The following is a 27,715-nucleotide window of genomic DNA, read 5'->3' as shown; positions in this document are numbered from 1 at the left end:
TCAACTTAACTGCAATAGTGTCTATGATCTTATTTTGTTTTGCTATCTCTAGATTGTACAAGACATGATCATTCTCATGACAGTTTTCTGAGCCTTACTGCTTCTGTGCTGACTCATGACAAATTAGAAGCAAATGTTTGTTTGTGACACTATTACTTTAAAGAACCAACAGGTCCCTCTATCTGGTTTTGTTTTTCAACAGAGCTAAGGAACTTTATCTATCCCCGGCATGCTAATCCTCCAGAATATCAGAGGGAGGCTAACAGGTACTACACTTTGCCAAAAGGTAACCTTGAAGGCAGAGATGATTTCTCCAGATCTTCCTCATGTATTACACATATCTGTACATACAGTACCTAGTATTCGAAAATGGTCACCCATCTAGTACTGGCCAGGCTCAACATTGAACTGGTGTGTCAATGTGATTATAGTGTATGATCTTTAATACTTGAGATTATATAAAGCTTCTATAAAAGAAGCCCTGGCCAAGAAAAATTGACAATAATTGAAGAAAATTTTTATTGAAGGTTCTTTATAGCACTATAGTTGACGGTTGGACAACTCTAGAAGAAATCAACAAAATGCCTCTTGCATTGTTGGTTTGTCGATTCTTTGACAATATTGGCATTAACCAATACCTTAAATTCATATGAATAGGTAAAGCACCTGTGAGTCTTTGGTATTGAAGACTTGCTGAATATTGAATGATATGTTCCATTGTTTTTGTTGTTCCAAGAAAAATTCTTTGTCAATCTGTGATCATTGTTGGTTTTCTCAGAAGTTTTACAGGATTCTACCTCACTAGTTTATCAGGCAAAATGTGCTTAGCTTCCTGTAGCTACTTCATATGAGAATCGTTATCACCAAGGCAATCTTGTCATTTCCTGGTTCTAAGATCAAATACATCAACTCCTACTGAGTAAACTTGATCTCTAAAGTTTTTGCATGTGCTAAAATTGATAATAGATAAAAAGTCTTGTAATCAAAGCTGTTCAAGTCGACTGGGTAACTTTATTCCAGCCATAAGTTTCTATAAACATGCATTTTAAACTCCCCATCTCACATAAACTTATAGTCAGTACCATATTCTACACTATGCAAAACACACACACACATCTTGTTTACAAGTGATGATGAAATCTATGAACCATAGTTAACTGCAAGAAAAAAAAAACAAAAAAAAAACAAACTATTTTTTGTTGTGACAATTGTTTCAATATGCATTCCTAGTATTCTCTTAAACAGGGTTGTTCAATTACAAGAACCTCCACTATAAAAATGGCTCTCTATAAACAAAATCTACATGCATACAAAAGTTAAAACTTTTAGAATTACAATAAAGATTGAAATAGAAAAATACAACACAAAATTATATTGCATATTGTGTCACTTCTAAGAATATCAGTTCTATGACTATTGGCATGATTACAATAATCATGCTGCAAATAAATTGAGAAAAAGTAAATTACAGCATTGGCAGGGAATGCTCTCAACATGACAGGGGTTACTCCTCGGTACATTGCTAGAATTCCTTCTTCTTTCATCAACTGACGAAATACATCTCGGATTCCATTAGGGTACGTTCCTTCAGGAGCTAAAATTTCACAAAACAAAATTGCAATATTTTTAATAGAAAATATCATGTATACATATTTATAAACTATATTGTAGGATAAATTATGAAGCGATATTTTCACACAAAAGATTTAAAAAAAAAAAAATCTTTTTTTAAAAAAAATTTGCATTTAGAAATTCTTTTCATTTAATTGATACAAAAATTTAAACATACCTGTCTGATAGCGAGACTTGAGAACATCAGGTGGAATAGCTACAAGCCAATTAAATATTCCTGCTGTACCGCCAGCAACAAGCGTTCTTGGAGCACTTAACTCATTACGACTTAAAGTTAGAAATAGAAAAAGAAAAAGGAAAATAATTAAGAACGACTAGAAAAACAAAAACAATAGAAATGCATGCGATTATGAATTATTTTGTACAAGTTTTTTTTTTTTAAGCATTTCAATCTGTTACTTGTATTCCATTATTGAACCTTTTTAACATTAAATAAATATAGATGAATAACAAATAAACCCAGTGTTGCCCAGGGAAAAGTTTTGAGATTGAAGATGTGTGGAGGTTGAGGTGGTTATCTTATTATCTCATTCTTTACATAAAGTTTGTTTTCCTTTTTAAGATCTTATGAAGTTATCCCTATATATATATATATATATATATATATATATATAAATAATCAACTCATTTTTCCCCTCTGATTTTGACCTTAGTAGGATTAAAAACCAAGACATTTCATGCAAATGTAATACGCATAAACTGCACCACAATATCAGAGGTGTGTTATAGGCCTATTACCTCTCCACTTCCTCGATTATCGTAGATTCCTATATTCTTTTTGCTGAGAGTTCACAGTCAAAATCGGTTACAATCTATGGAAGTGGTAAAATCTTTTCTCTCTAATAAATTCCTTCTTCCCCCACCACCACTTAACACCGTTACAGGATCATCCACAAGGGACATTTACGAAAGAACACCGGTTTGGGTTTTCTTTATTTCGTAGTTGCTTATTTCACTTTGTAGTTTATTAAAAAAACTGGAGCGGATTTTTCTGAACACTTCCATTTTTTCCCCTGATTTATGCTTTGTTTTTGTGATTTCTTTTTTAAAGAAGTTTTACGTTTGCTTGATGTTTTTTTTTTTGGTTTTACCAAATTTTTTTAAGTTTAATATTTTTTTTTTTTTTTTTTTTTTTAAATATTTAAACAGGGTTATTACTTCGCTTTTTCTTTAATTTACCGCCCCCCCACCCTTACACGCACACACCTCCAAACAACCGGGCAACACCAGTTTTGTTTTTCAAACACTTCCACCATTTTTTCCCCTGATTTATGCTTTGTGTTTTTCCGATTTCTTTTTTAAAGAAGTTTACGTTTGTTCGCTGTTTTTTTAAAAAATTTTTTTGGTTTTGCCGATTTTTTAAAGTTAACAGCTTTTCTTTTTATATTTAAACAGGGTTATTACTTTGCTTATTCTTTAATTTACACCCCCCTCCCACACACCTCCAAACAACCAGGCAATGCCGGGTACCCCCGCTAGTTTTAAAAATAAAATAAAGTTTATTCAATAAAAAATAAAGTTTCCTCACTGTGGATGCATAAAAATACATAAAATCACATTTAAAATATGTTGAAACATTGAAATCCATTATAAAACAGAAAACAGTTATGAAAAAAATAAACAAAAAAGAAAATTATTCATTGGAATTGCAACTTCATGAGTTTATGATCAGAAATAATTTTGTATAATATTGTTTTCAAATATTATCACAGTGTAAAATCTAAGAAGATATGTATTATTTGTACTAATGGTGATGACAGGCATGCAGTAGTGATGATAAGATTATATATATATATATATATATATATATATATACATACATACATACACAACATTAAAATCTCTTCAACTGAAGCCATCTCTTCATCAGGTGATAGTTTTAGTTTTATTGGTGAAATGATCACATCTGCAGGTCACATTTCTTGCCTAATCTATCATTGCAAGACATTTTTCCTCAGATGACACTTAATCTAGTTTGCAAGCTTTGTCAGTTCTTCTAATTGTTACTAGTGAGCATAATCAAATGTCGTCACTGATGGTAATGTCTTGTGTGAGATACAAAACATCAAGCTTTGCTTCTTAACCCTCAACCAATAGTTGCAGAGTACACATCCCATGTGTTAGTGACTTTTTTGTCTTGAACACAAGATCACTATGTATTTAGATTTCAATTTAATATTTTTTCAATAATGTACATATATATATTTTTACTTTATCTTTTACCATAATTATTAGCATATAAAATAAACTGATATTAGAGAAAAAATTAAAATATTTTTAAAACTTTTACATTTTATGAAAACACTGCAATATAGCAAAAAATTGCAATATAAGAGCAGATATGTATGATGTAAAAATTGAAATAGACTAAAGCCACCACCATTGAGAGAGTAGGCCTGTGAAGATGACAGCGTAATGTCACTTCCTGATTAACTTGTAGGTATAGAAAGTTTCCGGTATTCAACCACGTGGTCACGCTAACAGGCATAAAAAATATGGCTACCGATTGTCCATGGCTACCAATATGTGTTACTGATTGTGTGTTCAAAAGAGAAAGAACAATTCTCCATTTGGATAATAATTATTATAATTGCACATTGGGATAATTTTAATCTAACAAAATATAGTAAGTGAACTCGTTTTTGAACTTTTATTTCTGTCGGAGAAAGTCGAATATTTCATTTTTTTTTTTTTTTTTTACTGCAAAACAAACAATTTTTATATAATATTTTTCAGTCCATTCTTTCAATAATAAAGAAAACTTTTCACTGAATATTTCCAAATATTTTAAAGTCAGCATTTTTCACAGCAATTTTTTTTTTTTTTTTTTTTTTAACGATCAGTGAATTTTTAATATTTTAGCATCGGGCATAATTTATTTCTTTGAAATATATTTAAAACTTCATTTTTGTTTTTTTATAACATTTTAACTGTAAATAATTTACATAACGGGTTTGTAAAAACTATGCACATAGATTTGAAAAAGTTGTGAAAAAACAAATATATAACAAATAAATGTTATTAAAGGAAAGATAAGTTACTTTTCTACCAAACTGGATAGATTTTTAGTGTTTTTATTTAAGTTAAAGTGTTTATTTGGCTCGAAAAACATACAGTGCTTACCGATGTATTTGAAAAATGCAAATGGTGGCATGCTTGCTGTTGCACATGGTAAGTTTTAGAAAACGAGTTTAAAAAAAAATTATACAAAATACTGTTAGAAACTCAATATATGTTACCGTGACATTTAGTGGGTTTCTAACAGTATTTTGTATAATTTCTTGGAACTCATTTTCCCAAACTTACCGAGTTCAATAGCGAGCATGCTGACATTTTTCTTTTTAAAATATATCAATAAACATTGTTTGATTTTCGAAGCGATTACACGTTTTAAAGTGAGTAAAACCACTAAAAACCTTTCCAGATAGGTAGAAAAGTAACTTATCTTGTCTTTGATAACATTTATTTGGTATGTATTTAATTTTTGACCACTTTTTCGAATCTATGTGCATAATAATACAAACCCCCAAAAACATATCCAGTTAGGTAGAAAAGTAAGTTATTTTGCCTTTGATAACATTTATTGATTATATATTTGTTTTTTGACAACTTTTTCGAATCTATGTGTACAGTAATACAAACCCAAAATTTAATTTAACTTGAAAATAATATTTAAAATACATATGCGTACACTGCACAAGCACCCTTATTATTATCATAATAATGAAGTTTAAAGAGGTTAATACAAGAGTACTCAATACTGAAGCAGAGCAGGGTTTACATTTTATTTGTTTTTACATAAGCAGCAATATGTTGCTACACAGTCATGAGCATGTTTCAGTGAGCTATTTACTAGTAACTGGAGACTTCTTCGAGCGATACAGCTTATACAAAAAAGTTTGCAATGAAAATATCAGGTCTTCCTTGTCACAGAGTTAATATCAAGAGGTTCCGTCAAATGTTGAGAAAAATAAGATTTGGTTGTATATGAATAAGACCCAATAGGATGCGGATTTGAGTGTGCAAGGAATGAATGGGAAAGGATGTGGGGGAGGGGTTAAAGATAGAGGTAATGGAAGACTAGAAAGAATAGTATGGCTGCCCTAAATCTTAAACATACTAGTGTATATAGGTTCAATCAGCAGGGGAATGTTAACTTGACATATCTCTGCTAAAAGGGGTTTCAGATTTAATCAGTTATTCAGTTACAAAAATGCTTTTAATCTGAGTAGAATTTTTATGTGGTTAGAAAATGTACAACTTACTATATTTCTTGTATACAACTATACATACATTAGTGTAGCAATACCACACCATTTTTTCTTTACTAAACTCAAATCAAGCATTATTGAAAATAGCATAAAAAAAACCCAAAGAAATACCATCTTTAGTTTTTTTAAATCGGCCCATTAGAACTGGAGTTATGGCCATTTAAAGTATTAAAAAATGTGTGGTTCACTGGACATTTTGCCTCAAGTCATTCCTATTCAAATGCATATAAGCTTGTGACTCAAAATGGTAGGAAATTTGCACAATTTACAGACTAATTCATCTTTAAAAAGTTGTATCTTCAGATCTTTTTAAGATATTATGTTGAAATTTTGAATATATTATCATAAAGGTTCAGTTCAAAGGTTGGTGTTATTTATGACCATCTCACTTGGTAACTTACGGACTAATTAGCATACTAATTAGCATATTTCAGCTTCGTTTTAACAATCTTAAGTAGAAACATCATAAAAACAGCTAAGAACAATGGTAAGTAAGGCTTTATCATCATAGAAAGTATTATTCTGACAGACATTATCATTTCCCATTATAGCATCATGAAAAATCCAAGATGTCACCATGACATGATTTGAAGAAATTATTAACAAATTATATGGCTTGTAGCATATCAAATTAAAGGAAATTTTGTACAGATCAGATTTATGTTTTCAACTACATTAAACTAATTAGCATAATTAAGTTCCATTTTAATGAGTTCCAGTAGAACCATTATAAAAAAAAAAAAAGTTTAAAAAATGGGAGGTAAGACTTTATCAGCATACAAAATGTTATTCTGATGGACTTTATCATTTGTCATCATTACACTGTGAAAAATCCAAGATGGTCACCACGACACAATTCAATTAACAAAATATGGCTTGTAGCATATCAAATGAAAGGAAATTTTGTACAGATTACAATTATTTTTTCAAGTTCATTAAACTAATTAGGACAATTAAATTTCATTTTTAACGGCTTCAAGTTACTGTGATAATTATCAGGTGAATTTCTACCACTATTTTGTATAATTTTTTTTACTTTTAAGTCATTGTCGAAACTTCAAGAGACATCGCAGCCATTTTTTTCTTGTAACACTCGACACTACTTGTTTTTTGAACAGAAAAAACATTTACAACACACAAAAATTTATCGAGGTAGGTAGAAGAGTTCGTGCCTTTGGGAACATTTATTATATATTTGATTTTTGACCACTTTTTCATACCTCTGTGGATTGTAAAACAAACCCAATAAAAGTTACTCTTTTACTTAACTGGATAAGTGTGTTTTAACTCATTTAAAAACATGGTCATTGTCGATCATTCTTTTTCAAATAATTTTTTTTTTTTTTAAATATTCTCTTCCTGTCCATAATTAGAAACTTGTTTTCTAAATAATAACAAAAATAAAAAGAATACTTTGTTCGTAAGTTAGTTGACGAACGCGTGTTTACAGATTGTTTTTGTGTTTTTGTGTGTGTGACAACGCACAAAAATTGTCCTGTTTATAAGCACTCATCAGTATTTCTAACGACTCTAGCGTAAATAGTTTTAATTCAATTCATTGCAAATTTTAGGACAAAAGAAATTAATATTTTCACTATTAAATAGCGTTTGAACACAGTTCCTATCTTTACTAATCTTTGTACTACAAAGTGTCAACTTTGAAATATTCTAACTTTTGACTGGAAAGACGCATGTAAGCAAAGATAATTCTTTTTTCTAATTAACCAAAACAACTAGAAATGTTGTTGACGGGTACAACTTCCGCTACTAGTATTTATGTGAACACACCCTGACTGCTTATTTGCAACAAGTGATCTACCGCTAGCGGACATGCTATGCTGACAGGTTTCATCATTAATAGTCAGATTTAAAAAGTGATTTCTTCGAATATACAGATGACAACAAAAATATTAAAATACCATTTTAAAGTAAAGTTTACTGTGAATCCATTTATATAAGTTTTATTTTGATGGAGGTAGGAGAAATGTACTTATTAATGTACTATGAGTATCAAATTAAGAAGCCGTGTGTGCCTTGTCCAGCGCCGACGTTATGGTGTCTGGTATTGCTATATAAGTGAAAGGTCAAGAGATAAGGAAGAAAAGGAAAAGACGCAAGGGAGCAAAGAAGAAAAGAAAAAAGGAAGACTGGAAAAAAGGGAAAGAGGAAGAATGAAAAAGGGAAACCATAAATAATTTATTGGTGATTTTAAGGCATGTTTTCCCTATACACTCACCCCACCCTCACTCCCATTTCTCATCATAGCATTTTTACTTATTTACTATGTGAAGCATTTTTACTTATTTACTATGTGAAGCTTTGAAAGTTGTATAGCAATAACAAAATTTCAAAATGTATAATTTATCTCGATGCTTAGATACAATCATCTACTTTAATTCTAATAATGATAATTAAAAATAGAAGGTAATGGGGAATAAACACGTTAGTGACTGCAATATTTATGATAATTGAAAATGATAATTTTTAATAATAATTATATTGATTAACAATACTGGGAAGAAAGTGTTTAAAGTAAAATTCAAAAATCAAAATGCAAAGAATAATGGATTTCAAAAAAATAGATGTAAATGGAAAAAGATAAAATAAGATATAAAAGTTTAGATAATTGACCAGAAGGTGTGTGTATGTATATATATATATATATGCACATGTTTTTAAACATTTGGAGTAGATTCAAATAAAAATATTTCAGAGTTAGTCTTTAAGTTTATGTTATATAACGATACATATTTACTGTTTAAATTTATAATGTACTTGGTGGTTGTGAGAGGTTGAAACTAGTCAGAGTTTAGAGTTGGCGATTTAAAAGTTATGGTAAAGAGTGCTTTAATATAGTCGAGAAAACTATTGATTTAAATTAGAACAAAAAGATAAAATTAAAGTTTAGGCTGATTATTAATTCCGTTTTCCTTGTTTAGTTAAGTCGTACTAAAAGTGATAGCATTTCTATAGTACAGGGTGACAAAAAAAAACGGGCCCCAACTCTAAGTAGGCCCCGTTTCTTAGTGTTTTGTCCGAATGAAATGAAACTTTGGTCATAACTAGTTTATTATATTCAAAACATCACATCAAAACACTAGGATCTTTGGCCTTTTTTTTCTCCGTTCTACAGCACATGTTCTAGATGACCTCCATTTAGCTCCGTGCATTTCTTGAGACACAGTACGAAGTTGTCCATGACGTTCTTACAGACCGAATTGGTAATGGCTCTCATCTCCTCTCTGATAGTTTCCTTGAGCTCCGTGATGGTTTTGGGTTTCCTTGTGTAGACTGTCCTTAAGATAGCCCTAAAGAAAAAAATCTGGGGAGCTTAGGTCCGGGCTATAGGGTGCCCACTCAAATCAGTCTTGAGACTGATCACTCGGCCTCCGGTTCTCTTTCAGCCAATCTCGGGACAGGTTTGAGGTGTGAGAACTTGCTCCTTCCTGCTGGAACCAGAACTTGCTCATGAGTGATGGGTAGATGGTCTGGAGCTCACTCTTGAAGGTTTTGAGGATCTCCACATACCGCTCCTTAGTGACTGTCACTGCTGCGCCAGATTCTTCAATGAAGATTGGTCTGATGACGCCTCTGGCCGAGATTGCAGCCCACACCGTGCACTTAGCGAGAGTGCAGGGGCTTGGTGGCTACTTCATTGGGTCTGGAGGACCCCCAGAAGATATTTGTCTTGGAGTTAGCCTTTCCATCAAGATGGAAGTGGGTTTCAGTTTCATCTGAGGTCCAATGGAGGTTAAGGAAACTTGGTGTCTCCTCAATCTTCTTGAGTATCTTGACTGCCATAGCCCTCCTCTGCTTCTTGTCTGAGGCTGTAAGGGTCTGCAGCATTTGTATTCTGTATGGGTAAGCCCTGATATCGTTCACCAGCACTCTCCTGCAAGTCTCACGGGACATACCAAGGGAATGACTTCGCTTATGCACAGAGCGTTTTGGACTCTGCTGGAGAGACTCTTTCGACCAGCTCGGCTGTTTGCTTCTTGGGACATCCCGAGTGGCTTGGCCACAGTCCCATACTTCTCGAAGTGGCCCACCCAGTTCTGAATTCTGCTTTTGGATGGAGCCTTTTCACATTCGAACTGACGCATGAAACTGTCCTGGGTTTTTCTTAAACAAGTCTGTCTTGTAGTAAAATTTAACACAGTGTATTCTTTGTCCCAGCTCCCACTGGGGTCTTAATGTACTCATGGTCGTTGATTCTGCCATGTCCTGTAAAATAAGGGTAATCGGTGAATAAATAATGGAGATATCACAAAGTGTACACGGAGCCCGTTTTTTTTTGGGGGGGGGTCACTCTGTATAAGAGTTGAGGCGAGGACAACAGCACAACACATACAGATAATCTTGATATTTTCATTACAAACTTTGCTTTCGTATAAACGGGCTCCGTGTACACTTTATGTGATATCTCCATTATTTATTCACCGATTGCCCTTATTTTACAGGACATGGCAGAATCAACGACCGTGAGTACACCAAGACCCCAGTATCTCTAATTACTAGTTACATTATTGCTTATATAAAAACAAATAAAATGTGTACGTGTATGCATGTGTGTGTGTGTGAGTATATATATATATGATTTGTTTTTCTTTTGTTGTTTGATTTCATCTTTTTCACTCCCTCCCTCCCTTAGCCTATTATTTTCTTTTTAATAAAGTTGATTTAAAATTTAAGATCACGTTTGTTTCTCTGGGTTCTGTGCCTATTTTATTTCACTGGTCTGAGAAAGGTGTTCCCCTCTTGTTTGATATACCACATGCATTCGAACCTGAGGACCAAAATTTATTTCCCCTTTTTTTTCTTTTTGTTACATAATTCTGTCGTTCCCAACGAAGGGGCATTTGTAACATAAGCAAAAGATATTGTCAAAATTAAATGTAACTTAAAAATCAATTTAAAAATAGCACGGTCAATATTCTGCAGGGCATGTTAAAAAAAAGAATAAAAAAAAAAAAAAATAAAAATAATAAATTCTGATTGAAATCTGTCAACCGTTTATAAATTAATGCGAGAACTTGTTTGCGGTCTATTTTATTGGTAAAGAGAATGTATTCTTCATTTAATTTTATAAGGAAAGTAATAAATTATCATGATATGTCTAACTAACATATTGTATTTATGTTATGGGTAAGCAAAGGTGTCCATAGTAGTGAAAACTGAGCTGTTTTTTTTTGTTTTTTTTACTATTTCCTATTCCAAAACTATACTAGCATTGTGCATTAATATTTTCATTCATCAAATCATTAAGAAAAGGAGCATCTGTTAAATGACTGTAAGTGTGATGTATCATGTAGACATTAATATGTAGAAATAATAAATTGGCTATATGCAAAGTAATTATGCAAAGTAATTCTGAAAAGTGGTGATTTTGGGTTACGGAAGCGGACTGAATTGGATCATGGCAAAAGCCTTCGCTACTCTCAGTGGGGTTACAGATTTGAGAAAGTGTGCACACTAGGAAAAGAATTAGAATTATTAAATTGGGACAAAATCTATTGTGGACTAGAAACATGCTTTAGTCATAACTGTTTTACTGGTGAGCATAAAAGTTGTACATAGTGCATACTTTTATCTTAAAAATGTTGAAAAAGTTTTCATTTTATAAGTTGATTTATTCATTGCAGGAGATTAAATGACTTTCTGACAAAATAATTTTCCAATGAAGGACTAAAACAATAAATTAAAAACCTTTCCTGACTGAAAATTCAACCCTTATATTTGAGATTGAAAATAAATCTATATTTATGCAATCAGACTTCTTGTGACATATTTGAAATTTTTCTTAGGAAAAGTATGAAGTGGCTCAACTGATTTCTAATTGGAGCTGAAACATGCTTGCAAATATATAACTAAAATGTTTGTATAAAAAAAAATTTTGTGCAGAATTTGAACCAAACGTAGCTAACTGGCCGCTCGGATTTGCTAAGAACATGATGCCAACCGCCGAATTTGCTGAGCGTCGTCGATTCTCAAAGCCTAACAATGCTACTCAAGGAAAATATGGAAGAAAACATTTTAGTAAAAAAATATGTAAGAAAACATTTTAATAAAAAAAAAGAAAAAAAAAAGCAATATATATATAACGAAAATAAGAAACGATCTACCATAACAATTTCCGTTTTATTTTTTTTTTTAAGTGAAAAATAAAGTTGTATTTTTTTCAACCATTTTCTTTTGTCAAACAAAATTGAACAAAATAAATTAAACAAAAGTTAAAAAAAAAACAAACAAAACTGTGATTTTCATGTATTATTTCTTGCATTTTTTCCCTACTTTCTGTAACTAATGTAAAGTAAACAAAAGTGTGTGTGAGGTACAATACTCAAAAGAAAAACCAGGAAACTTTTTTGTACACTTAATGAATATAATTGACATTATTTTCTTACTTTCCACCCTTGGGAGTAAGCATGTTCTGCATCCATTCATAACTCATGAAATACATTCCAGAGGCAGGCATATCTTTAAAAAGAAAAAATAAATCAAATATATTTTTTTTAAATTAAAATATATAAAAAAAGAAAAATATCTCTAAAAGAAAGATTGTGTTTATCTTGACAACTTAAGACAAAGTTTACCACATCGTGAGAATTCCCAAAACAAACATGTTTTTAATGGGCATGTTCTGTCAATCTAATGTTTTGCAGTGGCTAAACATAAAATGGTGTGAACATGTTTAATATCATTTCACAAGCTGACATAAAACCGAAATGAATGATATAAAATATATATATATATATATATATATATATATATATATAAAAATAACAGATGGACTGAGCATGTAAGGACAACAGAGGAATAATTAAAGGAAAAAGATGGACATCAAGAGGAATCTGCTGCACATGGCTATAGTGATAGGAAACAATGGAGATCAACAGGAAAGGGGATTTGGATTAAGAATTAAAAAATACGACAAATTTTATTCAATACATTTTGGCGTTAAAAACCAAAAAAAAAGAAGCAAAATGAAAGTATTAACAATACTATCTGAATGCAGACAATTGACTATCAGTATATATATATATATATATATATATATATATATATATATATATATATATATATAAAAGAACAGAAAATAGAGAAATTTATTTTTCAGAACTATGTGAAAGCTGTAAAAAAAATCTAGTATTGAAGTTAGAACTAGCAAAACTTAAAATTGCTACTAAATTCAAAAACCTGTAAAAAGATAACCTTGACTTATCTCTAAAACTAGACAAAGCACAGCTTAATATCCCAAATAGTACTAATGGCAACAAGTGAGATTGAATTTAAGAGTGAGGAGTTAGATCAATCACTTTATGGGGATTATATGATTACTTATTTTATATATTAGATGCAAATGAATGGCATTCGTTTTAGCACATTTTGAATAATCTTAAATGTTATTTTTTTTTATCAAAGCTACAACTGATTGAATAAAAATAATGAAGACAAATATGGGTACAATAATATATTACCCCTCCCCTCCAAATAAATAAAGCAGGATAAAACAAAGATAATATTAAGGAGTCTATCTAAATCAGGCATAATACAAAATAAAATTTACGAAAAATAAATAAATTTAAGTAAATTAGTTTGAAACACAAAAACTATTCACTGATGGTTTAAATAACAAGCTTTTCAATTAATGCAGAAATTTTGTTGAATGTTTTGCATAAATAAAAACAAATAGACATTTCATGAATTTCATTATGAGATTCAGAATAAGCAATTTTTGCTAAAGTCGGCTGTTTTTTTTTTTTTTCAACCATATCCTCATCTATATTACAGATGTCAGTACTTCATTTAATATTACAGTACAAAAACTTGTTTCTCTGAAAAATTGCACTTTTCAAAAAGATATTAACATAAGCAGTAGTGTTAATCATAAAATCTGTAATAAAAATGGTTTTTCTTATGATCGATTAGAAATAACTATTTCTTAACTGTCCAGACACCTACTTTAAAACTTAAAAAGCTTAACTATTCTAATATATACAATATTAAACTGGATCTTACCTCTCAATAGTGTAGCACCTGTACCCTTATAGACACTTCTAATACCACCCTCTTTGAAGAGTTTGGTGGCACAGTCAACTGCTCCAGTATACTTAGGAGCCTTTTTAGAGTCAGCTTGAATCTATAATAAAATAAATAAATTAGAGAAAATATCTACAAGCTAAAATACGCATCCCAGCAGGAGTTCGGAATATGGAAAAATCCTCGGATCTTTAATAAGTTCAAGAGACTTAGAAATATTTTAAAAATCAAAAACAGGGGTAAGGGTTAACAAACTCATACAAATGAAATGGAGTTAGGTAAATGCCAGTTATGCAGATTCCTAAGATTTAATTCTTATTCAAATGTGAGCTTAACAATTTTTAGAAGAGGAGAAACTTTTTTCTATAATAAATATAAACTAGTCATATTCTCATATATAGTCATTGATGGTTCCGTCTTTCACATTAATAAAAATATGATTGAATTTTTAATTTCTCCCAGAAAATAATTTAACCAAGTCTAATTTAATTTCAACAGTCAGAAAAAAGAATAAGAGGTTATTTAGGGAAATTCTAAAAAATTTTAGAATTAAAAAAAAAAAAAAAAGAAAAAAAAGAAAAGATAATCTAATTAACTAACACAAGTGTAATAATTAAAAACAAAACTCAACATTTTACTATCAATGCATTATTTCAACTGTTTATTGATAAACAGCTCAGCAACTTTTATACCGTGTCATTAGTTGGGAAAAAAAACAAAAACGGATTTATGTTAACATTCAAAAAATTCACTCAAAATTTATAACTTTAACACTTTAACTTAAAACCAAAAAAATTTTTGCAAAAATAAAGCACTTTACTTTAATAATAATAATAAAATAAAAAAAAACTATATTATGCTATAATTGATTTATTCAACCCAGACTTTTTCTTTTTAGTTTTAGTAAAAAAAAAAAAAAAAAAAAAAAAAACATAGGCTGCACTAAATAAATCAATTCTAACGTAGTAATGATACAACATTCTTCTATTTACATTCCTTCTTCGTCTATTAGCCAGGGAAAGAGTTGCAATCAGAGACTCACTAGAAACACCAAGTGCTTAGCCTTGGTTCTTGAGTAAGACAACAAACACCGTCCCCATCTCTATCTTTCTCTCATTGCTTATTTTTTCTTCTATTGAACTGAACAACTTGTGACACTTGCTTGCCACTCATGTCCATATGACTAGTCTAGGTTGCTCTTGTCTGACAGGTTGAAAGTATAGTTTGTTTGGCTGCCATTTACAGCCAAGCAAACTGTCAAATCTATATATACCTTCAACCTGACTGACAGTACAGGAATCCTAACTCTTTGACAGTGTTTAAAAGGGCTGCTCTATTATCAGTAGTACAATGTAGAGATGGTTGTAGTACCATGTTGCACATGGAAAGAGATCCTGCAGTTATCTCTAGTTGGCTTTCTTGAGGTCAGAACCATCAAGACAAGATTTGACTAATAGTCTATTTGTGTGTGCATATTTTCCATCAAACTGACCCACTTCATTCAACCCACTTTACTCTCAAACTAAATTTGAAAAAAATTATATGAAATGACATCCAAAGCAAAAAATGCATACAGACAAGACAACCTAAACAAGATCATTTTACCTCCACCCTTGAGGCTTGCATTCAAATATTTTAAATAAATGTGGCTTAGAAGTAACCGAGATGTAGAATCTTTTCTCCTAATAAACTTCCTGGATATTTTAGCATTAAGTGAAACCAATCCCTTCTGACTACTTTAACGTGACAGAATATCTTCTGTTTAAGGACTTACATATGCACAGACTTTGAGTCTATATTTGTTACACCCTTCCCTTAACAGTTTAGAATAAGATGACTTTATGAGTTTCAGTGTTTACAATACTGAGTAATTTATTTTCTCTCTAACGTTCCCCCTAATCAATCATGTCTATGACAGTATAGATGCAGCACTTCTCTTAAATACATGGTATTAATGCTCACCATCATAATTAGCTTGCTTTCGAGTTACAGATGCAGCTGGTGGCAGCACATATAGATTATCTATGGCTCATTTCCTAACACTCACGTTTCCGACCCGCCTCCTAGATCGTGATGATCAGCAACCCTTATTTTTTTAATTACATTACCCGAAGATTGCATAACAAATGGCCATAGTCCACAACTGATTGGTGCACAGCAGACACTGAAGTACATTGTTCACTTTAAAATGTGCATAGGTAGCATGTATTCCACCAATTCATCTGTCACAAACTGACAAAAATTTATAGAAGCTAGAAATAATTGTAAGAGTGAAATAGCTGCAACCAAGAGAAGGCATACTGAAGTGATCAGGAAATGTATTAAATTGCAGAAAATAGGATCTCACGATTTCTGTAAAATTTATAATAGGATTGTAAATTCCCTTCCAACAACAATAAGGTTGCTTGCATACCAACAGAGAAAGCTGACCTGCTTACCCAGCAGTTCGCCTCCAACTCTACCAGACCCTTCAAACCACTCTCACAAATTTACTTTTGCTGACATTTAGATCTAAAAATCACACCTCATGTCTGTGATACCATAAAAAACCTAGACATCTCCAAAGCATAAATGCCTGATCTTATCCCTGCCATATTAATTAAGAAATGCTAGTCTCTGTCCTGTCAACAATGCTTAGCAGAGTCTTGCTTCCCTGATAACTGGAAAATTGCTTCCGTTGTACTAGTATTAAGAATTCTGGTGAAAGAACCTACCTGCTCAGTCATTACCCTGTCAGTCTCCTCCCATGTTATGCTAAAATTGTTTAATCTTTAATCAATCAAGCACTAGTTTATCTTTTTGTAAATGCTAATATTCTTTTTGCCCATTTAGGCAAGCCCGTTCTACTACAAATATTTTAACAATCATCTTCGAACACATACCATACACTAGATAAGGCAGGGGAGGTTAGAACTTGATATTTCAAAAGCTTTCATGAAAATTAAATCATATGGTATTTCTGAATGAATACTCAACACAATCAGATCCTTTCTAGTAGAGAAAAATAGAAGTTATCCTCGATAGCCGTACTTCTATATAAATAAAATTGTCGCAGATGAGTACATTTGCTGATGACACACTCTATAATAGCCATAAGGGAAAAACGAATGTACACATATCCAAGGCAATGACAGAAACCCTAGAAAGCCACCTTCAGTCTGTAGTGGAATAGAACTGTAACTGGTTGGTAACATTTAATGTTAAAAAACTAACTTCTTTTAACAAGTACAAAAAAATCCTTCTGAACCAATGATTGCTATGACAAATACCTGAGAGCCCATCTTTCACACTCTTTAGTCGAACATTCACAGGCTATATAAATTGAAACAAATACATTGATAATATTGCCGAGGTTGCTGCAAAGAAGGTGGGCTCCATCTTCTATGCTAGAAAATTACCCATATCAGAGAGCATCCTATATCTTTATGTTACGAACTTACGATTGTTAAAATGTGTTGTCATATAAAAATGATACGAGGATGAAGGAGAACGTTTAACAAATTAATTCAACAACTTACAAGCGAGATTATAATAGTTAAATCACTGGATATGAAATGATGTAAATCTCTTGTGTTTCGTCCTCAAAATATCATGGCCAAACTCCTACTTATTCCTATTACATCCAAGGGTGATCATTTCCTTGTCAGTTCAAGAGAAGTAACTATTTTTTTTAGGTTGTTCCTAACACTAATACAAAGCCACAATTCGCCCATGCATGGAGCATTGCTGCCACATCTGGGCTGGAGCATCTATCACTAGTCTTAGACACGATTCAAAAAAGTCTCAAACTCGGCCAAGCTCCAACTTCTGTCCCATTGCTACAATATTGCATTCCTGTGTTTTACAATTACTTTAACAGAATATGTGCTAATGAACTTATAGCACTTATGCTCTATACATACATACGCTGATTAATATGACAAGTAGCTATTGAAGTTCATAGATGCCGGAAAGCCTTCTACTCTAATAGATTCTTTTCTTGGACAGCTTGAATTTGGAATTTCCTTTGCGTTTCCTACTTCCCTTTTAAAAAGTTTAAATGTAATGTGAACAAAAATCTCACTGCTCAACTCTCACAATCCCCTGATAGACATGATCCTAAATAATAACCCTTTTATATTTCAAGTGGTAATATGCCTTGTTTGGGGGTAAAAAAAAAAAAAAAAATGGAAAACAATTTTCATTTATAAAGGTGCCTGCCTGTCAGTCTAAAAAAACGTTACCACTGTTGACCAAGAGAAGAATCTATCAAATATGTGTATGAAAGTGGAACCTGGTCAGTGAGGGTTGAAGACATGTATTGCATGATGAGAAATAATATAACAATACAATGGATGTGTAATGTTTTAAAGACATCTCATCAGAGGAAGATTACATCTGGACAGTATAGAGAAATGTGTATAGAATAGGAGATTTTGTTGGTATGGTTACATTGAAAGAATGGATGAGATTTTTTGGGTTAGTAGATGTAGAACAGTTGAGGGAGCAAGTTTGGTAAATAGGAGAAGGCTAAAGCAAACATGGGAAGAATTGATAAATACCAATTTGAGAGAAAGAGAGGCAAATAAAGATCTGACGAAAGATAGGCTGGTTTTAAAATCAATTTCTAAACAGTTGTTCCATGCATGCCAACATGTAAAATCTTAAACTGGATATGATGTCAATATGTTTGATAATTAGTGATTTTTTAGCATTCGAGATCTTTTTGGCACATTATTAGTAAACCAGTAAAAAAAATAATTATTTAAATTAATGATTATAAATAGAGCTGGATTTATTCCAAACACTAACATGGGGGCACTCTACCTTGCCAGTTGTAAAATATGCTTAATATATTTTAATTCATGCAGATTTTGTAGTAATTATTACAGAGCCAATTCCTCATTGAAGTAACAATTTTAAAAGTGAAAAAATTTCTTTTAATGTTATAGATATGCATACTAAAATAAACTACATAGAAACAAACTTTGAAGATTAATTTTAAAAAGTTTTTTTAAACAGAATTTAACAAATTTAAAAGCAAAACTGTAATTTAAGAACAGCAAAGGTGTACCAGAAAATAACTTTAATAATAACTTTTTCTAATATGACGTCAGTAAATCAGCGATGCATAAACACAAACCTCTTTACAAACTAGCAATTTATGTCAATAATTGCTCAAAAATCGAAAATGAAAGAAAGCATGGCTTCCCTTCGAATCGAACTCCGACTACAGCAAATTAGCACCACACATGGTCCTCCTACAGATTAGCGGTCCAGTAGCCAGCATGTTAGACAATTCACCCACCAACAGGATTTTACCAACATCATTGCCAGCAGCGATTATCAATGCCTGTTTAACGCGATACAATGGAGGCAGACACTCTTACATCAACCATATTGGAGATACTGCCATTTTCAACGTGTGTGGAATTTAATACCTAAGCCACACCTAACAATACACTTTCCACCAAATCTGGCAGACACATAAAGCATCTACTCCATTTTGCTACTTACACCCAGTGAAATATTTGCAGTATTTGCATTCTTTCTTCTTAGATCGACTTCTTGTCTAGGAGGGGAGTCTTGCAGCAATCGCTATGCCTGGCCAAAATAAATGCCCGGCAGGAACATTTCGTAGTGATCACTGCTCAAACACCTACGCATATAAAGAACACGCAGATACATGACATCTTGATGTAACCACATGCATACATAAAACGAAAAGAACTATGTTATGCCCCCTTGCGTAGAAATACAGTGAATAGGCTGGAATGTTCGAAAAGGTCTATATTTAAAGATTTGCCTGCCAAAAATCAAAGTAGTTTCCTCTTTGATTTCTCAAGAACAGCACATGTTCAGAATAACTCGGTCACCGAGGATGTTAAAAACCCCTGCCCTGATATTACATGCGATGTACGTGAACTTTAATTCCCATCATGGAAAATTACCACATCAAACGAGAAATTAAATCTTTTAAACAATTTTATTTCAAACTACTGTTCTTACGATATGAACATACACATTCACTTACCTGACTTATGGACTGTTTTTCTCAGAAAATAGCCACATTAACTTTAAGCCATGTGTGACACTGATCATAAAAATATCAGTGATTTCAAACTTCTGGCTATTCTCACAAAATCCTCATATCATTAATCCTTCATTATGAACATTCCACACAAGAAAACACTTATGTTGGAATAATTTAAACTAATATTCGTAATACATAAATGTTTGTCATGTTAATTTGTGTTCTTTGTTGAGGATCGTTATTTTCTGGATTTCAATTTTTATTTTTTTTATGTAGGGATGTAGATTGGTGAAACCTTCCTATTAATCAATGATGCAGTTAAGTTTACCTTTATTGATCCCGTGGATACACTCCTACTTTTGACTTCAGTAAAGTTGCAGCACATGCAACCTCGGTCCTAAAAATTGATAAATCCTGATTATAAATTGGTTATCCTATGAATCAAAGTATGATGGTGAGTTTTGTTCCTATGAAAGTATAAGAGAAAAGAGCCATCTTCTCTTATATCGATGACGTACTGGTGGATGAAACAGGAATGATTGCGGAAAGGGGGAGATACTATCAATACTAGGATTGAAATTACAGCAGAACAAGGCAAGAAAGTTGATGTTTGGATGGGGAAATAAAATCCTTGAAGTCAAGGATGGCCTAACCAAGTGAGAACTTTTCTCAGTGCATGGGATATGGGTTGGTCATTACCCTGTGGTTGGATGGTTGCTGACTGCATGCAGCTTTATTAAAAGATGGACTGACGGGAGGATACAACTGACCAAGAGGTGCTGTGCATGATTAGCATTACAAGTTGATTTTTTTCTTTTCAGATAATTGTTATTTTATCAACTTGTATGAAAAGAGCGATGTAAAAGATGCTTAAAACTGTTTGAATTATGTCAATACCATCAGTCGTTCAAAAGTCATGAGAATTTTAAGTGCCAAAATTTGTCTTTAGAAAAACTGGGCTAAATCACGGACCTCAACATTTCAAGAAATTCGGTAATTTCACCACCATTTTTTATTTTTCAAACTATTCTCATGGCACTCTTATTGGCAATTGTGTGCTCTTTCTGATTATGCAGTCAAATTTGATGTATCTCTTTACCATAAGTCATGAATTATAAATTCAGATGTACAAATTTCAATTGTTTTTAAACTGGCACATGGTATCATACAGTGGGTGTCTATTCATGAACAAAACTAAGTATTATAGTGGTATTTAAATATAGCTTTGAGAGCAGGTATTTACCTGCCTCCTTACCAAAGGAGAGCTTAATTTGGGGTGTAGCCATTGAATGCCGCAAGAGCGTTCATGGTCTGTATTTACTACTCCCAACACAAAAAAAAAAAAAAAAAATTGAGTAGATATGAATTAATAAATCAAAGACAATTTTTCATGTAAATTTTGGATTTCTGTAAAAGATGGAAATTCCCATAGTCGACCAGAACATGCATTTTGGGACGAGTCCAATTTTCAATTTTGTAAATCCTCTATCTATACTCCTATTTTCTGAGATGCAACCATAACTCATACTCTACATGAATTCTCAATGTAACTTTCACATTACCAGCATATCAGGAATCCTGATAAGCAACAACTATATATTCACCAGTTGATGGTAATTTTCGTCATTTCTATTCTGTTGTTTTACTGAAAATTCAACTATGTAAACAAAGAAATAAAACAGTAATTTTTTACCTTTTTTCCACCTTAACATTTAAAATGATTACTTCTATAGGTTTTAGGGTATGCTGAAAACGAATATCGCATTTAAATTTTCTGCAAAGTAATTTCCCGGATATTAAGCAATGTCATTTCTTATGTTATCGCTGGTGGCCATCTTGATGCGTGCAAACACAACCCCGAGAAACTATGCGCAAATGTGCGTACCAAGATGACCAACAGTAATAACATAAGAAATGACATTGCTTAATATTCGGAAAGCTACGTATTTGCGGAAAATTGAAATGTGATATTCGTTTTCAGCATACCCGAAAACCTTAAAAGGTAATCATTTTAAGGAAAAATGTTAAGGTGAAAACAAGGTAAAAATTTATAAACTGCATCACAATGAACTTCTTTATCGAATCGCCTAATTATTATTATTATTATGTTACTGTTATTATTATTTAGATATCCTCAGTTAAAAAAAAAAAAAAAAACGGGTTTGTTTTAGATTAAAAAAAATAGTCTTGATAAGGAGTTAAAAATAAAAAAAATTATACAAAATCTATTAGAAACCCACCCAATAAATGTCACAAGGACCAAAACCCAACTAATAAATCCACCCAATAAATGTCACGAGGACATTTATTGGTTGGGTTTTTAACAGTATTTTGTATACTTTTAAGTCATTGTCGAGATTTCAAAGACATGAGATACCATGTGGCTATTTTTCTTGTACTTGTGTAATGCTCGGCACTAATTTTCGAAATAAAACATTTTACATTAAATAAATACACTAAAAACTTATTCAACTAAGTAGAAGAGTAACTTATCTTGCCTTTGGTAATATTTATTTGGGTGCTTATGCACTTATGTCACTGTGCTATTTTTTCAAATAGTATTTTCAAGTAAAATTCAAGTTTCACGATATCTTTTATTTAATTGTTAGGTGAAAGTAAAGAATAGTTAACAAAACATCCTTCCCTCCCATGTAAAGAATGGGTTTCTAAATAATAACATTTCAGCATGGTAGCATAAGTGCACAAGTACCTTTTATTTATTATATATTTTTGTTTTTTATGCTTTTTTTTTTTTTTTTTTGACCACTAAAAAAAACACAATTCTACCTTAAGTAAGAAGTTATAAATAGCATGATAACAGAAACGCATGCACTAAAAACATTAAAAAAACAAAATAGTTTTAGCTTGGTATTGTTTGGAAATCAAATTTGAAAAACTTGAAAATAATTTTTTTAAATTGACAAAGAATAAAAAATGACTACTAAAACAAAAGCAGAAAAACAGTTTTCTATTTTTAAGAGAATACTTTAGTCAGCGTATTAGCGCACAGCGAGCCATTTTCCCTTTAAACGGATTTGAATTTCTATAGAAGATAACAAGAAATTTCCGCACAATTAATAATTATCAAATATTTACATATACATGAAAATAATTCTGAAACTATTATCTATATGAAAATGGATGATGTATACCGATTTATCTTCTCAATTTTGAAATATTCTTTGTCAACTTTGCTTGGTCGTAACTTTGCTTCCTGTGGTCGTAAAAATATAAATCCAAGTCCAGTAGAGATGGACTTCTACGTTTATATACCCTGTAAAATTTCAGCCATATCCAATCAAATTTGACTCTGCACATGTGTATCCAAACGTAATGTAGGAAATGTAAACATTAAAAAAACAGTTTCCCTTGTCATTTTTTATCGTTTTTTTTTTTCATTTCTAACTTGTGGCATAAAAGAAAAATAAATTAACATTATTGGAATGTTTATTCTACTCTCTTTCCATCAATATAATTCTTTTAAAAATTGATCCACAAATAAAAAAGATATGACTTGTTGAAGCACATTAGGTATGTAATATTGCCGATGTCCACAAAAATACAGCATATGTTTGTAATGCAAGAGGTCATTGTGGAAGTGAAAAGGGTAACCCTGTAAGGGGTGAATGGCAAATAAAAAGGAGCTAAGGAGTACTATGGAGTGATACTAGCAGCCTGATTAGTAACTGTGGAAGATACTGCTTGGCTATGAAAAATGGTGATAGTGCCCACATCAATGTTAGGAAGTTTGATACCATGATGAAGGGCATCAATTTAGTTTTGAAATAGGGGCTACAGACAATGGATGGACTCAGCAACAGTAGCATCATAGATTAAATCAGAAGTGTCAAGAGATAAATGTTGACTTTGAGCACTTGGAGATCCGATCAGAGAATTTGAACTGAAGGTCATGTTGGTTCCATCACAGAAAAAGCAGATAGACTAACCAGAGTGAAGAAGAGCTGACAACAAGAAAAGAAAACAGTGGCTTTGATGTGCTGTGGAGTAGAAGATATGAATACCTGGATAATATGCATTATTTTGGAAAGTAAAGAACTTTGTATCTTGCAAAGAAAGTGAATCCTAACATCAAAATGGACGATGTTCAAGAGGTGGTGGAGCAATGTAGAGAACGTCAATCCATTGACCCTGCACCATCCAAGCACAGATAAAATGTGAAGCTGGGATAGTAGCGATATGGTGAAAAATTAGAACGGAAACAGCAGAAGAGGTAAAGAAAGTTGCTGAAGAGATGTTCGTGGAAAGGGAGCCAGTGAAAGAAGTTCTTGTAGATAATGGTATGTTGTTTCACTTAGAAACTTTTAAAATGCTGCGCAAGAAATGGGGCATTATGCAATATTTTAAATTTGCATATTACTCAAGCAGCAATGGAATCAGAGACTCGCTATTTATGCGCTACGACTGTCAGCGCGTAGTGCTGCTATATGCTGACAGTAGTCAGTTTCATTTTAGCAAGTTTCATTTCATGTTTATATCTCATAAATAGAAAACTCTTCAGCTTTTGTTTCACTAGACTACTCATTATTTTACTCTGAATTTGTCAGTTTAAAAAATAGTTTTCAAGTTTTTCAAATTTTATTTTTAAACAAGACTTAACCAAATCGTTTTTGTTGTTTTTTAATGCCTTCAGTACACTTGTCAACACGTGTTTCTCTTATGATAACTTGTGCTTAACTTGTGTTTGTTTTTGTTTTTAAATATAAAAAAATAATAGTAACCATTTCTTTGTCTTTTTATTTCATTTTTTTAAATGTCGGAAAACTTTACAATATTTAAAAAATACAGATAACGTCTTTTTCGTTTAAATACTCCACCTGTTTCATTTAAAAAATAATTCTCTTTTAAGCTTTTCTTTCTCATTATTTTACTCTGAATTTGTCAATGTAAAAAAAAAAATAGTTTTCAAGTTTTTCAAATGTTATTTTTAAATAATATCCAACGAAAACGTTTTTGTTGTTTTTTTAATGCGTTTAATACACGTGCCATGTTTCTGTTATAACTTGTGTTTAGTTTTTTTTGTTTTTTTTTTAACTAGGGACATGTAGAAAATAATATAACTATTTCGTCATCTTTTAATTTTTTAATTTACGATATTTAAAAAAAAAAAAAAAAAAAAAAAAAAAAAAGGAGGGGGGGGAATAATGCCCCCCCCCCCTGACACGTTCATTTTTGCCGTTTTTAAACTCACTTTAAGAACACAATATTCTGTTTTCAAATGTAAACATTAGGCAGTTCGATAGAGAATTTCATTAGAATGAGTTTTATATGCAAGAAGTGTTAATTTTTTTTTTTATGTATTTATTTTTGTGATTTATATTCTACTTTAGCGAAAATTCAACTATATAAACAAAGAAATAAAACTTTACATTTTTTTTATGACCGTGAAAACTTATAAATTGAAAAAGAAAATGCTCATTATGGGGTAAAGAAAAATACAACAGTATAAATTCGGTATTTATGCATTTTTGATACCGTGACAAATACGAACTTAAAAAAAAAAAAAATTAGACTTTTTTCATTAAATTGTTATGTGAAAGTGCAGAATAGTTAACCCCCTTCCCATGTTAAGGATGGCTTTCTAAATTATTATTTCAGCATGGTTTGTACACTCGCAGTATCAAAATAAATGGGTATTTTTGATACGGCAAGAAATATGAACCATGCTGAAATAAAGTTATTATTGAGAAAGCCATTTTTAACATGGGGAAGGCGGTTAACTATTCTGCACTTTCACCTACCAATTTAATGAAAAAAAAAAAAAAAAACTTTTTTGTTTTTGTTTTTTTAAAGTGTATTTCTCATGGTATCAAAAATACATAAGTACCCCAAAATGCATATGTACTATAATTTCCTTTAAATTTCCGTAAAATTTTAGAAAAAGCGTGAACTCGAACTGGTAGAAAAAAACTTGAAAAAAAAAAAAAAAAAAATTTGGTTTATTCGTTGTTTTTTCCTCTCTCTTTACTTGGCTATCTTATATTATGGTTGATATTAACGATAATTTTATATCGCAAATTATTTTCTTTATCTGAGTAATATTTATTAAATTGTACTAAATTAGGAATTAGACTATTTATGTGCAACAAGTTAATTTACCAACTTCATCCAATCACTTTTTTTTTCAGTATATTATGGAGGAAATCTATACCGAACTGTGAAACACGGAAATTAACCTGTTGCAATCTTCTTGAAAAAAACATTTCCGTGCAGTGTGATGCTTTACAGAATGGTGTTGTTGTTGAGTTAGTCAAATTGTTTAAAAGAGTTCTCAATAGTGTTGTTGCTATTATACAGACACTATGTAGTGACTGAAAAGAAATTAGTCCAGCCGTTTTAAAAACAAAGATTTTTAGGTTAGCAAAGACCAAGGATAAATTTCGACAGAAAAAAAAAGTTCCAGGATTTAAGAATTTGAAAGATTTTCTTGATGCTGAATTTCATGTGGTAAGAAGAATGTTGAAACCTCAACCCCAAAAATCACAGGATCATGAAGGGTCATCAAGTTCTGATCTCTGAGGCATAGAGGTAACAGTAAGTGCTGGAGATACTGACCATGAAATTTCTGATAACATAGATGGAGAAAGAGAATTTCAAAAGAGCGAGAATTTATTACAGTATGAAATTTCCAAAAAATCCAAGAAAGTATGCCAAGTGTTGAACAACATCTCATGTGCAGAGACAAAACTAGAGGACCTTGAAAGAAGAATAGGACATTATTCTTTGAAAAACGTAAAAAAAAGAGATGAATACTACAGGGAAAAATGGCAGATTTTAAATAAGAGGATAAGAATGCAAAGTGTCAAAATTTCAAACCTTTCAAAGAAACTTATCTTACAACAAAAATTAAAGCATTTGCAGGTGGATAGCTAATATTCAAAAGAATGTGCAGATTTTAAATAAGAGGATAAGAATGCAAAATTTCGAAGCTTTCAAAGAAACTTATCTTACAAGAACAAAATTTAAAGCAATTGCAGGTGGACAACAAATATTTCAAAGAATGTGCAGATAAGAAATCCTCAATAAATGAGGAAATTCGAAAGAGAGCAGCACAAAAATCAGCCTCCCATTTTAGGTTACAATGCACTAAAATGCAGAAAAGCAAAGATGAACACATCCAGGCCATGGACATGAAATTAAAAGAAAAAGAAATCAGAATTCAAACCCTGGAAATTGAAAATGAAAATTTGTCATCCGAAATGACAAAAACAAAAGAAAAAGATGGCACTTTTACAGATAATTTACAGATGTGCATTATTGAGCTTTCTGGGCTTGAAGTCGCAACACAGAAAGTGTCAGCAGTAATAATGTGCATTTCAAAGCATCTCTTTGGAAAAATACGAAAAAAAGATGATTTGCCAAGCACCCCAACTGTTCAAGCGATTGTTGATCAAGTGCATTTTCTCACTAAAAAGCTTATTTCAGAGTAGTTAGTTGCAAGTGAAAATTGGGGAGTTAATCGAGATGGAACAACCAGAAAGAAACAAAAAATAATTGATACCTCTATCAATTTACCATCTGGAAGCATTATAAGCTTGGGATTTACCAGGGTTGATTCTGAAACAGCAAATGCCATCCATGATGTGACGAAAGAACATTTAATGGAACTTACTAACGTTCAGGCGAAGCTAAAGATTCAGATGAATTTATAAAATCCACACTGAATAAACTTGCATTCTGTATGAGTGACAGAGCAAGTAATCAGAAAAAGGCAAACGAACTTCTGTCAGAATGGAGAGAT

General features: G+C 31.7%; 1 protein-coding gene across 2 annotated transcripts in view; it reads right to left on the bottom strand.

Annotated features, from left to right (window-relative positions):
* LOC145277832 (mitochondrial carnitine/acylcarnitine carrier protein-like) overlaps positions 1–27,715 on the bottom strand; it is a 77,522-nt gene that overhangs the window by 566 nt on the left and 49,241 nt on the right. For both annotated transcript variants that reach the window (XM_080129747.1, XM_080129746.1), the window contains exons 5-8: positions 13,923–14,043; positions 12,308–12,380; positions 1,790–1,899; positions 1,470–1,594 (exon numbers count right to left, since the gene is read on the bottom strand). In XM_080129747.1, the coding sequence (XP_079985873.1) occupies positions 1,470–1,594; positions 1,790–1,899; positions 12,308–12,380; positions 13,923–14,043 (429 nt within the window). The remainder of the gene's footprint in view (positions 1–1,469; positions 1,595–1,789; positions 1,900–12,307; positions 12,381–13,922; positions 14,044–27,715) is intronic.

This window comes from Euprymna scolopes, chromosome 6 (assembly GCF_053919585.1).
Source record: "Euprymna scolopes isolate OS-2025 chromosome 6, ASM5391958v1, whole genome shotgun sequence".
Taxonomy (NCBI): Eukaryota; Metazoa; Mollusca; class Cephalopoda; order Sepiida; family Sepiolidae; genus Euprymna; species Euprymna scolopes.
The sequence above is the reverse complement of the archived record's forward strand: the minus strand, read 5'-3'. Positions and strand labels throughout refer to the sequence as shown.